Source organism: Rhea pennata, chromosome 21 (genome assembly GCF_028389875.1).
Source record: "Rhea pennata isolate bPtePen1 chromosome 21, bPtePen1.pri, whole genome shotgun sequence".
Lineage (NCBI taxonomy): Eukaryota > Metazoa > Chordata > Aves > Rheiformes > Rheidae > Rhea > Rhea pennata.
In genome coordinates, this window is record NC_084683.1 from 2,097,052 (window position 1) to 2,113,727 (window position 16,676).

Sequence of the window (16,676 nt, forward strand, 5' to 3'; positions counted from 1 at the left end):
CTGCAGAGAGCTTAACAGATGGTGCACCCTGTCCTGGAAGAAGCAGCTGGTAGAACTAGTGGACTCCCCACTGGGGTCAAGATCCAGCCACCAGGCTCCCCTTGGTATCCCACTATCACCCGTCAAGGAGCCTTGTTCCCGGAAGCAGGCTTATGAGGAGCCTTCCAGGTCTCCAGAGCTGGGGCTCTTTGGGAGATGCAGGAGTGAAGAACAAGTTATGCAGAGTTTTTGCTCAGCCTCATCCAGTTAAGTGCCTTGCTTTTCACTTTCTGTTAAGCTCTGTCACATTCTGGGGCAAGGAGTTGCACAGATTAACCTGGAGCCACCATAATATGCAGCTGCCCTCCCTAGCCAGTGCTAGCCATGTACAGCGCCTGCATGCATCTCCTCAAGGATGGTGTCTGGATACATTCCCCAGCAATCACTAGCCCTGTACTTACAGCCACAGCTCCTTTATCTTCCGTAGCACTGACGGCTTCTGGTTCCTGGAATAACAGAGGGACTAGTTACTGATCCAGCATTTCATCCAACACACGCAGTCTTTCAAAGCTTGCCACACAAAGAAATCCTCTTCCAAAGGGCTGATGATCTCTACCACAATCAGATCATACTGGCAGAGCTTCCAGCCTTGTACTGCCAGTGCACACCGTTGCGCTGACAACTCCCAGCCTCAGCAGCATGGGGCAGATGCTGCAAGCATAGCTCCAGAGAGAGGAGGGAGCCACACAAACCGGAGTAACCCAGCCCACACTTGGGGACATACCCATCTGACGATTCCAACCTCTGCCTTTCCATGGGCAGCACAATGAACCGCTGGGCTGTGAGAAAAAACTCGCAGTCCTCCTGCAGGGCAAATGGAGCCCATAAGGCACAGGTGAGTGGTTCCCTCCACCCCCAGACCTACTGAGCACTCATGAACCCACTCAAGCACCACTAGCAACCCTCCAGCCTCAGTGAGGGACACATGGGTCATCCCCTCCCCTTCAAGAGGGGGTTTTGGACCTTCCCAGGTCAGTTCACAGCACTTTCAGTGTCAAGAGGGCTTAATCTGCTGCTCTGGTTCCTTAAAGACTACAGCACTAGAAAGTCCGAACACAGCAATCACAGACACCAAGCAGGAGCAGATCAAGGACTAGCACTCAGCTCCAAAATGCAGCAGCAGACCCTCCAAAAGCCACCAGCCTGAGGCCAGAAAGGCACCTTGGAGCTGTGCAAGGGGAGAGCAGGGAGCTCTCTGCTCTTCCCTTGTGTCACAAGCAAGTGGCACAGGCCTCCTCTAGGCGTGGAGCTGGTAGCTGCAGAATAGCAAGAGGCAGCAGTTGGATGGCCAGGTTGATGAGGCTTCTGCTGACCCCAGAGGAGGTGTGCCATGTCCCCAGGAAAGGGTTGTGCCACTCCCTGCCCTGTCATCCAGCACCCAAGACAGGCTTTCTTCACTGCCACAGAGCCTTCCAGGAGCTGAAGGCCAAACGCCAAAGGCCTGTTGCGGTGAAAGGGTTTCCAGCAGCATGAAAGGAGCTAAACCAGCCTTCATTTGACTCTGACCCCTTGATACAGCCCCATCAGTGCCTCAAAGCATTAAAAGCATGCAGGAAGCAAGGCAAGGTCAGGGAATAGGTCACCTTCACTCATCAGAAAACAACAGTGCCTTACCAGTCTGGCCTCCTCACGGAAACACACCGTGTACTTCTGCAAGACGATAATTCTGCAAATAAGGCTGGAAAGCCTGAACTGCATATGGGAACTAGGAAAAGAGCAGAGTAGGACCATCTTGGAGAGATAAAGGAGTCATCTAGCCACACAGCATAGCTCCCCTTTCAGCTACTCCAACCACACAGGGGTGCACTGGAACACATCTCAGAATGAGCATCAGGGACTGAACACAGCACAATGCTCAGAGCTACTTTGTATCCCTGGCTCAGCACCAGTAACTAACCAGTCGCTACTACCAGCCAGAAAACAGGGAGGTTATGTCCAAATGGGGAAACTGAGACAAGTTACTAGCACTGAAAGGGCAGATAACTGAGTCAGGATTAGGTCTCCATGCCAAGCTTTGATACCTGGTCTTGGATCTCTAGACTCAGCCCCAAACAACACAATACGGCACGAAGAAAGAGCATACAGGCATATCCAAGACATTTTCCTTCTGTTTTTCCTACTAGATCAATTTGTAAATTTTCCCCTTCCCTCCAAGTAAACATACAAACAATTCTTTTTGTGAAAGAGTGATGGCGAAGACATGCCAACCACAGACTAGGAAAGCAAAGCATGCAAATATCCAGTAATTGGCTAGCTTTTGCCTCTCTAAGTTAAAGCTTGTCAGGCCACCTTCACAAAGGCCATAGGCTCTTTAGACATTTCTAACGATGTCTACATGCCATCACAATTTCTGCCACCACACCCCTCTGCACCCTAGTTGGTCATGACTGGAGTATCGAGTGCCAATATTTCTGCCTGCTTCTTCTAGCAGCAGGTGGCTCTTCCACACAGACTTCCCATCCTGCCACTGATTTAGCTTAACACAACCTGAAACAAGGCCAGCCAGGAGCCCCACTAGCAGCTGTGGTGAGCAGCTTTCCCAGCCACAGCCAAGTCAAGATGGAACCCACTTTTCTTCAGCCTGCAGAGCTTCTGATGTAATAACCACACGGATGTGGTAGGACCCATCTGAGATCTGCAGGACAGCATCACGGAGCTCTCCAGCTTGGCCTGGAGCACTTGGGTCACTCAAAGCCCATCAAGAGATTGAAGAGAAAAGAAAAAAAAAAGTCTCATTTTCTCATACCAAGTGTTCCCAGGGACCAAAGAGAGCACACCATGCTTAATCAGGAGCCTAGACTCTTAGAAGAGGAGGTCACCATTTACCATTACGCTAGAGGGTAAAGTTCACCTCAACGCCCTGGGGTCTTACATGTGCCCATACCTCCTGGCTGGACCAAGCAGACTCAGTACTATAATGCAATTGAGGATGCATCACATTTGTGGCAGCATTGCTGGGGAGAGTAATCAAAGGCAAGGTGGGGAGAAGCCACAACAAAGCATTTTCTTTTTCAAGTCAGCTTCGGGAATGAAGGCAAAGTGGTCTTGGGAGGCTTACGACACGTGCTCTAATGAAGCAGAGGAAAACACAGAACTGCACTAATTATCAGAGTTATTAAAGTCATTCTCTTCCTTCTCTGGAGATTTCTGGAGAGCAGCTCTGCAGAGAAGGACCTGGGAGTGCTGGTGGATGACAAGTTGACCATGAGCCAGCAATGTGCCCTTGTGGCCAGGAAGGCCAATGGTCTCCTGGGGTGCATTAGGAAGAGTGTTGCCAGCAGGTCGAGGGAGGTGATCCTGCCCCTCTACTCAGCCCTGGGGAGGCCACATCTCGAGTACTGTGTCCAGTTCTCGCTGATCCAAGTGAATGCCTCACAAACTAAAAATCCCTAGATCTTACCTCCCCCAAGAGCTGTCAGAATCTCCTGCCTGTAACTCTTTGCGTTGGTAATTTCCTTCCCTAGTCAAGCTTCATGGCTGAAGGGGGCATTCCCACTGGAAGTGTTTTAAATTCCCACGATAGCAACACTCTCTTCTTTCGCTCTGTTCTCATCTTCTTCCCTTGTTTCCTGGTCTCAACCAGAACCCCAGGCTTGGCCTTACTCTTCCTCAACCCCTTTCTTTCACTTATAAAGTCCCTACTAGAGCCAATACTTAAAATCTTTTGTAAAGTTTCCCTTTGCCAGCCTGGTGTATGTTCTTTAAAATACTTTCATATATCGGGGGCTGCTTGATCTACAAAAACACTAGTTGCAAGTGCATCATTGAAGTTTCATGGGGTCATTCCCCCATATTTTAGCAGGGCCCGAGTGGGTCTTTGCAGCCTGGCGGGACCCCAAGGGAGAGCGAGCACAGGTGAGGCTCAGTGGAGCTGACTTTGCTGGGGGTGGAAGCACAGGTCATCATATGCTGCCCAGGGGGCATGTTTGGGCCAGGAGAAGATTTGTAAGGTTCAGATGGGAAGTTGCAACCCTGCAATGCAGTTGCCAGGGCACAGGGCAGCCCAGCTGGCACAGCCGTGCGACAAGCTGCGTGTGGGGTGTGCAGAGAGGCTAGGGCTCCTGGAGGACAGGCAGGGAGCTCCTGCCACAGCCTGGCACTCATCTCCTCAAGGGCTAGAGGGAAAGGCTTGAGTCTGCAACAGGAGGGCAGAGGGTGAGGTAGTGGCATGTGATGTGTGCAGGAGGCATGGAGCCGTGTCCGGCTGGAGCAAGGCACCAAGGGTAGGCTGCTGGGCATGGGGCAGTGCAGGGACAGAGCAGGAGTGACAGTGGCTGTGCCTGGCACAGGCTGAGAGCTGACGTCTGCCCAGGTGTCCCTGCCTCTCTGTTGTGCCCTCTCTTGCAGGAGTTAGAGCATTTGGCCCCCAAGCACCCCAACCTGGTCATCATCCCACTTGGTAGGTGCTCCTGGCTGTGCCCCAAGGGTGAGGGGCCCTTGCCCAGGCTCCCCTCGTTAACCAGCACTGTCTGCTCCCACAGCCCAGCCGCTCACCTGGCATGCTGTGCGCACCACAGCAACCCAGTGAGTGGTAGAAGCGGTGCCAACAGTCCCAGCACGTAGTGGGGGAAGCAGGCTCACTGCTGTCACTCCTGCCCACAGCCTGTCTCCAGCCATGCCGGAGACTCCTGCCTTCCTGCCTGTGGCTTTGCAGCTCTGCTCCAGGGAACATCGCTTCCCCTTGCCTCCAGCTCCTGGAGCTGGGAGATCCCAGGCAGGTAGGATGGGCTAAGGGAAGGGCCTTCTCTCTGCTCCAGAGCCCAGTGGGCTCTCGTCCTTACAACAGCCTTGTATTCTCCAGCTCAGATGGGGAATGCAAGGAGTCATGGGTCAGTGCCAAGGAGCAGGAACCTGGTGGTCTGCAGCTGCGAGAGCAGGAATCTGCTCACTGATTTGGTGCTGATGTGATGCAGTGTGGAAGGAGCAGTTCGAATCTCCTGAAGTGCATCTGCACAGGCCCTTCTTTCCTCTCGTTGCAGGCATTCCTGCCCTTGCTGAAGAAGGCTGCCCAGGGAAGCTCGAGCTCTGAGCTGAGCTGCAGCAAGGCAGCCATCATCAACATGTCCAGCATTGTTGGCTCCATTGAGAAAATGTGTTTATGGAACAATGTGCAATATATCTCATACCGCTGCAGCAAGGTACTGCCACGCTGAGCTGGCACAGCATGAGCCCCCAAGCTTTTTATCTCCCAAACCCCCTCAAGCCCTTTTGTGACTCCCCTCCCTCCCTCCTGCCATCTCTTTCCACTTGCAACGGTTCTCGGGAGTCCCTTTCTCCCTCCCACGGCACTCGCTTCCTTCCTGTCCATGCCAGGAGATGCTGTATGCCACTTCCCAGTGCCATTCTCAGCTGTGCTGAGTGCCTGTGCCTGGAGACTGTGGCAGCACTGTGTGTCGCAGGGAGCTCTGCTTGCCTGCCCTCCTCTGCCCCTGCCTTGGGGTCTGCACATGTTCCCTAGGGGAGGGCACTGTTTTCCTCCCCACAGTGATCCTTGTGGTGCCTCCTTGCAGGCTGCTCTGAACATGCTCACCAAGTGCCAGTCCTTGGGGTACTGGCAACACAGCATCCTCTGCGCTGCTCTCCACCCTGGCTGGGTGCAAATGGACATGGGGAACTCAGCAGGACACAAGATAGGATGTTTTCTGGGGCAGGTCCAGAAGAACCTCATTGTTCAGGAACCCAGAGTATCCTGTGTACCAAACATCCTGAGAGCTGCCAGGGTCCAGTGGAGCTGTGTGGACAATGCTCGGAGGTTGTGGCACAGGAGGAAAGGAGAAGGCAGGCAGGGAGCCTTCCTGCAAAGTACTGGTGTCTCCTTGCTTCACTCACCCCAGTGAGCTTCAAGCCACGGGCTCAGGGAGGCGTTGGCCGAAGCGGGAGCCTGCTCAGACCCTTAGAAGGCCTTGAGCACAAAGTTGTGTTTCTCCTCTGTCCCTGCAGCCCCCACTGATGGTGGACGTGAGCGTACAAGGAATGCTGAATGTGCTCTGCTCCCTCTCCGAGAAGGACACGGGGACTTTCCTGGACTGGGAAGGGAAAGCACTGCCCTGGTGAGACACCAGCCCAGCGTCATGCCCGGATCCTGGCAGCAGATCCCTTTGCTGCTGCACTGTGTTGTGCCCACGTCCTCAATAAACCCGTGTCCATGAGCAGCAGTGCTACCGTGTCCATCTGTGACTGCAACCGGATGTGTGTGGGGGGTATGAACTTGCAGAGGGCAGCCTTCTTCCTAGGCAGGACTCCTTAGTATTTTGTGTAGCAGTGCCACCAGGCTAGCTCTTCTGACTCATGGCTGTGCATGGGGATCCCCATGAGTGATGGCCTGTGGGTTCTGTGGGAAGGTAACCATGCTCTGGAAACATGATCTCCAGGAAGCAAATTATCCCGGGGCAGGTGTCCCAGGCTGGTGCCCATCTCTGAGGAGCTGGGTCACCACAGGGGCTGTGGGGCCCACATGGGTGCTGAGGGGAGGCAGCACAGGTCTGGCAAAGACTCCGAGCAGCCATCAGGCTCCCTTTCCCCCAGCTGGCTGTGCTAACATGCCACGTGGACACCACTCTGGCCTGGGATAGCTCAGTGGGGCTGGGGAGTCATGGGAACTCATGCGCCCTATCCCCATGTGGGGCTGCAAAAGGGTTGCTTTACAGCAAACTGTGTCCTGCCTCCTGCATCCTCTCCCATGGGTCTGGAGCCCACTGGGAACTCCTGGTCTTAGCGATGCAAGATGGGACGCAAGGCACTCGCACAGCCAGGGTGCAGAGCAAGGAGAGCTGGCCTTCAGGCTCAGCCAGAAGCTACCAACCCATCAAGGAGCTCAGAGTGGCATGTCTTGTCCCTGTCTGGATGTTCTGCGGATGCAGCTCACCCAGGACGTGGAGGCTGCTAGCTGAGGCGAGGGCTGGGGAATGGTGCCCGGGGCATGCCCAGCTGGACAAGGCTCCTGCAGGGAACAGGGGAGCTCTAGCCTGAGGACAGTGACCCCCAGCCCCTGGGAGGGCAGGAGGGAGGCTCAGTGCGCTTGAGGCCGCCCACTTCAGAGAGGGACTGAGCCCCAGGCATTGCTGGCAGCATGCATGTCGAGGGTGGAGAAGGGCTCCCAGCACGTCCCTGGGGGTCGCCAGTGGTTTGGGCTGTGGATGTGTGGGGACATGACAGCTCAGCTGGGTCCTCGCACTTCCCCTGGGGCCAGCTCTACAGTGACAGCCCAGGGCCAGTGAGACTTGGCCCCATGGTGACAGCCTGGGGCCAACCGGATCTGACTCCATGGTGACATATGGGGCTGACAGAGCCTGGCAACAGTCAGACCTCACGATGACAGCCTGGGGCTGCTGGGGCCTGGCCCCTCTCCTGCCTGCAGGCTCCGTTGTTCCCCAGAAATGCCTGAGCAGAGAGACACTTCCAGCTTCTGCCTGTGGCCCTTGGCCTCCACTGGGAGGGCAGCAAGAGGCACCAGGTCCCGGCTGGGCCAGGAAGGGCTGAGGGCCTGTGCATCTGCCTGAAGGGTGGGCTGCAAAAGGCTGCAGGTAGCAAGCTAGCAAGGGTGCATGGGCAAGAGAAGGGCTGGCTGGGTAGAAACCCCTTCACAGGCATTGCTGCAGGGACACAGCCTCATGCCAGTGGTGACAGGGGGATGCCCTGCCCCATGTCTGGGAGGGCACAGTAGCAGGTCTCGTGAGGGGGACGGACACCTGCCACTCACAAACAGTAACCAGGATGGGGGACCAGGAGCACACTGGTGAGGGCTACCCACTCACAGGCAGCTGCTGTGGGGGACAGGAGCAGGGAGCTGGGTCATCACAGGCACAGGCCACCTAGCCCAAGCCCCATACTGGCAAAAGGCTGTGCATGCAGAGCCAGAGGAGAGAGGTGTCAGCTCCCGCCATTTACAGAGGCAGGGGGACAGGGGCACTGCAAGACTCCATGCATGGGGTAAGAAAGAAGGGAGCGAGAAGCTGACTCTCATGTCCTTCCTGTCTCCCTGGCAGCCTGAGTCCAGCAAAAGATGAGCAGCAGATTGTGGGCGCTGCAGCGGACAGGTGAGGGGAAGGCTGGCAGGGACAGCGGACATGGGGCTCCAGTACAGCTCCAGCTCCTGGCCAGCAGTCTATCACCAGGACACGCTATTTCCTTCCTGGTTGAAGAAGGTACCTGTAGTGTCCTGCTAGAGGCTGGCCAGCATGGTTAGGATGCCCCATACACTGTGCTCCACCATCAGAGGGGCCTACAGAAGGGGACAAGGGTCAACATCACTGCTGTGGACCAAGACTTGCACGGAAAGCAGGAGGGTCTGACCAGAGAGTCTGGCTATCCATGTACCTGGCCTACCACAGCTTACTGCCCGCTTGCTGCCAGCTCTGGCCCACCATATTTTCCTAGCATCAGGTGGCATCACACAATATCCTCTCTTTCAGGATACTCTGCCACATCTGCTGCCGTGGCACAGCTACGGCCCTGTAATCATGCCTGCAACTCTTCTGCCAAGGGCAGCACATCTCTCATGGTAGCTAGTCTGTCAAAAACTTCAGTAAAGGTAGCATGTACATTGCAATAGCAGATACAGCATGGCACCTCTATCATTGGAGTTTCTACAGTGGTGATGTATCCATCACAACAGCACATCTGCTGCAGTACCCCATGTCTCATAGAAGGCTCTGCTGGGGGCTGCACACCTCTTGCGATAGCACATCTATCCTAGTGTTTCATCAGCATGAATTTTGTCCCTTAGGCCAGCACACCAATCCTCCTGGCACATCCCCAGGCTATCACAGATTGGTTGAGATTGGAAGGAACATCTGGAGATTATCTAGTCCAACTCCCCTGCTCAAAAAGGGTCATGTTGCACAGGACCACGTCCAGGTGGGTTTTGAATATCTCCAGAGAAGGAGACTCCACAACCTCTCTGGGCAACCTGTTCCAGTGTTCTGTCACCCTCACAGTAAAGAAGTCTTTCCCCATTGTGAAGCTCTTCTCCTGAGATGCATCACAAATGGCATGTGTTCTGCAGCTACCCATCTGTCACAGTTACGTGGCATGTGAGCTGATGCCTGTGTCGCTGATGAGCAGGTTCAGGCCCTAGCCTTTCAGATGGGTCTTCATAGCCTGCCCCTGGGATGCTCTGCAAACTCAGTGTGTCTGCCAGGGTAAAAAAGGACATGGAGGAGAGCTCTGACAGTTTCCACAGCTGTGGGAGATGGGTACTGCCTGGCATCCTGCCCTGTTGTGGGATAGGGTCCTTGCCTCCCTAATGGTACTACACTGCTTATCAGCTCCCTAGCATAGCTCACTTCTTCCCACCTCCAATTTGCAGCGCCAAAATAACCCTGAATACCCCATGCCTTCCTTGTGTGCCCTCAGAAACATTGCCGTGGTTGGAGTAACTCTTTTTAAAGAAGTATTATCCAAAAAGGAAGGATTGGTCTGAGTAGATCAGAGTGCTAAACACATCAAAATGAGCAGCAGCTTGTCCTTGCTTATTGGTTTTGCCCAGAAGCCTGGGCTTCACAGACTTAGCTGTGAATATATATAACGCATCCCTCGGGAGGATGTCTAGCTGAGTTTATGGATATAGCCTTACTGCTTGGATGCTTTAACAAGACATATTTTCACTTCAAGCAGGATGATTTGTTTAAAGTAAAGTAAAGCAGTTTTTATGAATGTTCATCCAATGTTTCAAACTGCTATCCCGCTCTTTTTTAATGATATAGGAGACCACTCTTAAGAGCAGTTTAACTACATTTGCTTCATATATTCAAGGAATTTATGACTGCACAGGCCTTACTTTATAACAGATTCTTGGTCCTTACATACTGAGGCTCCCACATTTATTTTACATGTCATTGCCATTAGGAACCAACCCCAGTTGGATGTACGTGTTTCAATGATAGACATCATCTTTGGGGAAACAATTTAAACTATGCTCTAGAGTCCATCCACACTGCACAGCAGCTATAGGGGCTGCTAAAATCTGGTGGATAGATTAATTTTATCTTTGAATTACGTGAAGATACAGATCTCTCAACCAGAGATCTGGTTGACATCTTTTTTCCTTTTTAGCAATCTGTGCTTAAATTGATCTTCCACAACACAATTTCCCGTAGTTTTGCAGCTGTTTCAGGACTTCATAAAGGTGTGATGAAAACAAACTGGGAGAATTTGATGAGCAAATTTGTTTTGGGCTTGCCCTATGTGAATTAAATACCCTTAGGGGCAGCACAGGTCTTTATAAGATTATTATTGCTGTTGCCTTATAAAATCAATGGCTATTTCTCAACATTAGGCTCAAATTTTAAATTGTTTGTGATTTTGAATATTGAGTTAGGCTTTCCTTTGTGCTGAGGTTTTTGGACCCAGCACAGAGCTTGGACACATTCAGGTGCTGCTCAATTTGGGACTGATATTGCTGGAAGTCCAAATCCTTTCCCCAGCTGACTCATCCACACTCTCCATGCACAGTATCAGCATCTTTGGTGTGTGCGTGTAGCTTTTCCTCAGGATTCAAGAGGGCACTTGTGGCTGGGTACAGGCCGTTTCACAGCATACTCTTCAGTGACCTTTTGGGGGGATAAAATTAACTGATTTCCAGGCTCTGTCACTCACCATGAGGGATCTTTCACCACTTTGGTGAATGATTAATTTCTTTGGACTAGCTGAGTCATTGCAACAAGGAAAAGTCATGGCATGCTAATCGGTAGCCCTTTGAGACCCAAAGCACTTGCATAGTAGAGCGCACACTTGCCTTCCCACACGCCAGCAGCCCAGTGTGCAAGGTGCATGCAGGATCAGAGCCAGGTGTGTGGGATGAGCTCATTTCTTTTGCTACGCCAACCAAATCACCTTCCCCTATGCAATGGCTGAATTGGTTCCTAAAAGCAAAGTGAACAGCTGAGAGTCTCAACTTTGCCACAGTCAAAGAAATAAAAGGATAAGAAAGGGAAGGAAGGAAATGGAATGAAGAGACAGGTCGTACACATTTTAGAATTGATTTCTAACATCCATTTTTGAAAAGTGTATTCCTGTTATTGGTTGGAAATTATCTTTTCTTAACATGGAGAAAGAACATTTGGAGTAGCTTCTCTTTTTGAATCTATTTTGTTGTTGTAATAGGATTTTTCATCAGTTTTTAGCTTACTTGGAGAGTTGACTCCCTTCTGGATTGCACACGTTTTAGTAAAGACTTTATATTGAGTGGCCAGCCCCTTGAGATGTCCCTTTTATGCTGGCCAAGCTTTGGTGAGGAGAGTGAGTGTGCTCTTTGCATCACATATTACCAGTTGGGGATCTCAGGTAATTTTAAAGATGCTATCACTTATTACAAAGAAGGCGTTCTACTTTTAGTATTACGATAGAAAAATTCACTGCCTATTTTTAGTAAAGACTGACTTCAGAAATGTCTTTTTGACTAAGAAATGATGAACATTTACTTGAACTTTTCAGATGAATTTTTAACAAATAAACAGGTAGGTAGAAATTGATACAGTATCTGCATTTCCTTGATTCAGTTTCCTTATTATTCACACTACGGAAGTACTTTGGGAATGAGCTCTGGCTACTTCTTATTTCAGTTATTACAGTGGTGAAAATTTTATTGAAAATGTTCCCTTAGCTGCATGTTTTTATTGATTTATTACCAACTCTTTTTAAAAACCCACACTCTGAGCAGCCCTCACTCTCTTAAGACACTACTGTCTGCCTCCCCAAGACACACCTGCAGGAAAACATACTCCAGTACTTTCTGCATATTTAACACTTCACCCCAACCCCAACCTTCTCCGGGCACCTTACATCCTTACCCACCACCCCGGCAGGCAAGCGCGCACAAATACCCTATCTTTAGACACATGAAGTGCTGTCCTGTCTTCTCTCCCTGTTCCACTACAAGCCTTTATGCTGTCCAGATCTGCTTGCTACCTTCTCCTGCTGCTCCCCAGTACCGCTGACAAAGGTCAACGAATTTGGTCACCTTTGAAAAGGATAGGAAAACTCCCCAGTCCAGGCTGCAAACATCCCAAACCAGACTGTGTCTCTGGGCCTGAGCATCAACCTGTAATATCAACACCAACAGAGAGACAGATTTCCCATGTGCAGCCTTTTAGCCTATTTCTTCTCCCTCTCTTTGCCAGCAGCAAAGGAAAGGATGACCAGAATCACCCCCAAACAGGCATCAAACCAATCCTTCTGCTCAGGAACTGCCCAGTAAGTTTGAATGTTGTGTCCTGCCTTACTTTGGTTTGTGAATCTATGTGTCACAGTCCAAAAAGCCAGGCAAACTCAAGTACTGCATTCAGCACTTTTGGGAACTGGTGTGGTACCTTTCTCATAAAACTTGCTTGGTCAAGCTGTTCAGACCCACCTCCGCCTGCCTCAGAAGCTAGTTTGACTGCTGGTTTGACAGAGGACAGTGCTGCTTGGCAGGAGGGAGTGGGCCAAGACATTCATGAATTTCCTCCCTGCCTGGCGGGGTTAGAGCTGTCTGGCTGCCAGCATTAAGGCAGGGTATCTAACAAAGCTGTCCTCTGGCCCCGAGGAAAACAGAGGGCTAGAGACAATACCCAGTGCAGGGAGAAAGATTGCTCCATACCTAGCTGGACCAGTTTCACGTTGGAGTGCTGGGCAGGTAATTCTCTCAGGGCCTGGAAGCGAAGTGATGGAGCAGGGGTTAGATGTCACTGGTGACCAACAGCATGGCTATGTATCCCAGACGCAGGACCACTCATCTGTGCCAGCCCAGCCCTCAGGTCAGCCCCAGCCAGAGCCTGTCCAAGATGGCTTTGCACAGGCTAGGGAAGGATTTTGTGGCCGATACACCTGAGGGCTGTGCTGCCATTCAGAGAGACCTGGACAGGCTGGAGAGCTGGGCAGAGAGAAACCTAATGAGGTTCAACAAGGGCAAGTGCAGAGTCCTGCACCTAGGGAAAAATAACCCTAGGCACCAGTACAAGCTGGGGACTGACCTTCTGGAGAGTAGCTCTGCAGAGAAAGACCTGGGAGTGCTGGTGGATGACAGGCTGACCATGAGCCAGCAATGTACCCTGGTGGCCAGGAAGGCCAATGGTCTCCTGGGCTGCATTAGGCAGACTGTTGCCAGCAGGTCAAGCGAGGTGATCCTGCCCCTCTACTCAGCCCTGGGGAGGCCACATCTCGAGTACTGTGTCCAGTTCTGGGCTCCCCAGTACAAGAAAGACATGGAACTACTGGAGAGAGGCTAGCATAGGGCTATGAGGATGATCAGAGGGCTGGAGCATCTGCCCTATGAGGAACGGCTGTGAGAGCTGGGCCTCTTCAGCCTGGAGAAGAGAAGACTGAAGGGGGATCTAATCTGTGAATAAGTACCTGAAGGGAGGGTGTCAAGGGGATGGGGACAAACTCTTTTCAGTTGGCCCATGCAAAAGGACAAGAGGCAATGGGCAGAAACTGAACCACAAGAAGTTCCGCCTGAATGTGAGGAGGAATTTCTTTACTGTGATAGAGTAGTGGAACAGTGTGTCCAGAGAGGTTGTGGAGTCTCTTTCTCTGGAGATATTCAAAACCTGCCTGGATGCAACCCTGTCTAACATGCTCTAGGTGACCCTGTTTGAGCATGGAGGTTGCACTAGATGATCTCCAGAGTTTTCTTCCAACCTTACCCATTCTGTGATTCTGTGATTTTAGTGCATTCCCAGCAGACAGGGCAGCGCAGCGTTCTCCCAGATGGCATTGCCAGGGATGTAGGGAATTTTGTCGTCCAACCAAGAGGCTGGCAGGAGAAGGGGTCCTGCTGGATTCAGGCTCTCACACAACAGCTTGGGTGCCCCTCCAGTCTCCTCACATGTAGCTGGGTCGAGCACAGCCATAACCATGAGGCTGGCCTGGGCCCCAGTTGCTGGCCAGGGGGCTGGCAGCTCCCCAGAGACATAGTGAGAGTGTCACATGGGAGTGACTCAGCCAGCCTGCTCCAAGCTGGGAGCCAGACCCTGCAGAGATCTGGCAGGGCCATGGGGTCTGCAAATTCCCCGTCGCTCACCCAGCTTGTGGCCATCCCTGTGACTTACTCCTGCACTGACCTCCCATCAGGTTCGCAGCAGGTGGCAAAGATGTGCTAGGGGGCCTAGGGGCTTGCGGCAAGCTACCTCACCAGCTCCAGCCCAATGCCTGGGTTGGACCCTCCCACCAGGACACTTTGAGCCAGCACAGCCACTTTCTATGCACTGGGTGGAGACAAACAGGCTTCACCTGGCAGAATTTCTGGCTGTTCTGCAGGAACAGGAGATGGGGAACAGGCCATGGTGTGGCTCTGGGCTCCTGTGGGGATGGTGACAGTGCTGGCAGCAGCTTGCCCAGGCTCAGGTTTGCCAGGCTAGGGGCCGAGGTTGGGCCAGGAGCTCCCCAGCATGGTGAACAAGGGGCCAGATGTCCCCCGTCTGGCAGCATCACCCAGTTTCCCAAGATTCGATTCCTTCCCTGCAGCCCCAGCTGCAGTCCCTGTAATCATGGAATAAGGATCACTTCCATTCAGTGCTTGGAAGGATGCCTGAAACGCAACCACAAACCAGAAGAGACCTAAACAGGTCTGAAATCTGGCATTTATTATACAAGCTGGCAAGCTCAACTTGTATAAATGATCTCCCTCAGAGCACCCAGGAGCCAGCAGAGGAGGCCCCCAGCTCTCCGCAGGCAGCTGTCTACAGCTGTCAGGGCACTAAGCCTACAGCCATCACCTTTCTCCCTGCTGGAGGACAATGCAGGGAGGCTTATCAGACCAACACATCTCTGCTAAGCCAAGGCTCCTGCAGCCAAAACCAGCCCAGAGGCATGGATTTGGGGAAGGAAGAAGTGAGTAACATGCTGAAAGAAACAAGGGACTGCCACATAAAAAGTCTCAACAGAAGTCTCACAGTCTGCATTAGGCCCAATATTTGGGGCAACCTGAGCTTAAGATCGGGGAGGAAATAAGAGGAAAGTAGTGGGGATGGGTCTGTTTTACATCTGCATGTGTCTAAGAGCATCTCTGCTGCTCAGCCCTGCTCAGCCTCTCAGAGGAAAGTGACAGGCTGGCTATTCCTTGAAGATCCAAGTAGTTTCAGACCTGGCACTCACCAGAGAAATATTCTGGCTTCTGCCAGCAGCTGCTAAATGGTGGAGGGGCAGCGAAATTTAAAAACCGGTTTTCAGCTGACACAGTGCATGGGAAGAAGCAGCAATGTTTCCTTCCATCTCAGTGGGTAGACTAAGGCCTCCATGCAGGGTGTACATTTTGGAGAATGGCTGGCATTAGACTGATCCACTGTAGAAGGCTTTTATTATGGGCATAATCACCCATGCAAGCAATTGCACTATACAGTCTTGCCTGTTCCTGCTCCTATCTACAAGGCAGCACCTAGAGCAGACTTCCCATTAGAAACCAGCATGACTAGAGTTTCTTTTTTCTTTCTAGACTCCTGGGAAAGGAGAAAATAGACATGAGAAAAAGGCAGCTGAAGGACCAGATCTGATAAGAACAGCTGCCGGCCAGCCAAGCACAAAGCTGAAGAAGCCAAACAGCAACCTTTGGAAACGTCCAACTTCTAGCCAAGGTGATGGCCAACATTTCGGCCATCTTCGTCATTTTGGCCAACCAGACAGCAGCACAGACATGCCAGGGCACAGGTCATGGCTCAGGAAACACTACTTGAGGGCAGGTTTCCCAAGGGTTGCTGTGGGAAAGAGATGAGACAAATATAACCAAGATCTCCATGCTGTCAAAGCACTCTGTGACTCTCAAGAATGGGGAGGACATCAGCAGGACTCAAATCCAAACCCCCTTCAGAGGTAGCTCAACACAGAGTTCACACTAGGTTGCCCGGGGCTTGATCAAGCCAGGTCTTAAACCCCCACGAAAAGAGATTCCACAGCCTCTCTGGGCCCATCTTTCAATGTCTGACTATCCTCACAGTGAACTTTTTTTCCTCTAGGTCAACCTTCTCCATTTCTACCTTATAAATGCTGCCCCTTTCACTCAGGCTGTGCACCTCTGTTACCTGCAGATCCCTGACTGCATGAAGTGAGCACAATTGCTGCATATGGAACAACTGCAGTACATCTTGTTTGTGAACTGGTCCCCTCAGACCCGCTTTGCAACTGCTACATCCCATGCAGGGGGCCCCGCCGTATTGACCGAGAGGCAGGCAAGGAGGGCCTTGATCACTGCTGGCAGCCACCCAGTGGATCCACCCTTCCTGCACTGGCTCTTTCTCCCCCTTATTCCCCTCCTGGCCCTGGCCTTTCTAGCAGCCTGTCGCCCCTCAGACACCAGCACCTCAGGCCTGCGCACCAGAGCGAGCCCGTGCTGAGCTCCCCGAGGCCTTGTCGTAAGGCGGGATCACAGCGCCCGCAGAGAGCATGCGCAGAGAGCATGCGCAGAGAGCATGCGCGGCGCTGCCCGCCCAGCGCCACTAGCAGCGCTCTACAGAGGGGCCGCAGGTCCTCAAATGGCCGTGCCCTGCCCAGCTTCTCCCAGCTTCCGCCCAGCCGTGTCACGTGACCTCATGTCCCGCCATTGCATCAGCCAGCTGCCGCCCCGCCCCTCGGCCTGGCAAAGGGGGCGGGGCTTATCCTGAGCGACGATGATGACGACAGCCAATCGGAGAGGGGTGCCCGGTGCCGTCGACAGGGGCGGGGCGGCT

The 16,676-nt window shown here is 52.4% G+C and overlaps 1 protein-coding gene across 1 annotated transcript; it reads left to right on the top strand.

Annotated features, from left to right (window-relative positions):
• Positions 1 to 3,813: 3,813 nt before the first annotated feature.
• Positions 3,814 to 6,093, top strand: LOC134149689 (uncharacterized). Its single transcript, XM_062592911.1, has 7 exons — positions 3,814 to 3,894; positions 4,387 to 4,438; positions 4,521 to 4,563; positions 4,694 to 4,757; positions 5,019 to 5,177; positions 5,550 to 5,690; positions 5,980 to 6,093. The coding sequence occupies exons 1-7, from the start codon at positions 3,814 to 3,816 to the stop codon at positions 6,091 to 6,093; spliced, it is 654 nt and encodes a 217-aa protein (XP_062448895.1).
• Positions 6,094 to 16,676: the final 10,583 nt, after the last annotated feature.

Excerpts from the sequence above, each read along its gene's own strand:
- LOC134149689 (XM_062592911.1), top strand. The coding sequence starts at position 3,814 with ATGGGGTCATTCCCCCATATTTTAGCAGGGCCCGAGTGGGTCTTTGCA. Across the intron at positions 4,439-4,520 it reads CCTGGTCATCATCCCACTTG|CCCAGCCGCTCACCTGGCAT; the intron begins GTAGGTGCTCCT and ends CTGCTCCCACAG. Across the intron at positions 4,564-4,693 it reads GTGCGCACCACAGCAACCCA|CTCTGCTCCAGGGAACATCG; the intron begins GTGAGTGGTAGA and ends GTGGCTTTGCAG.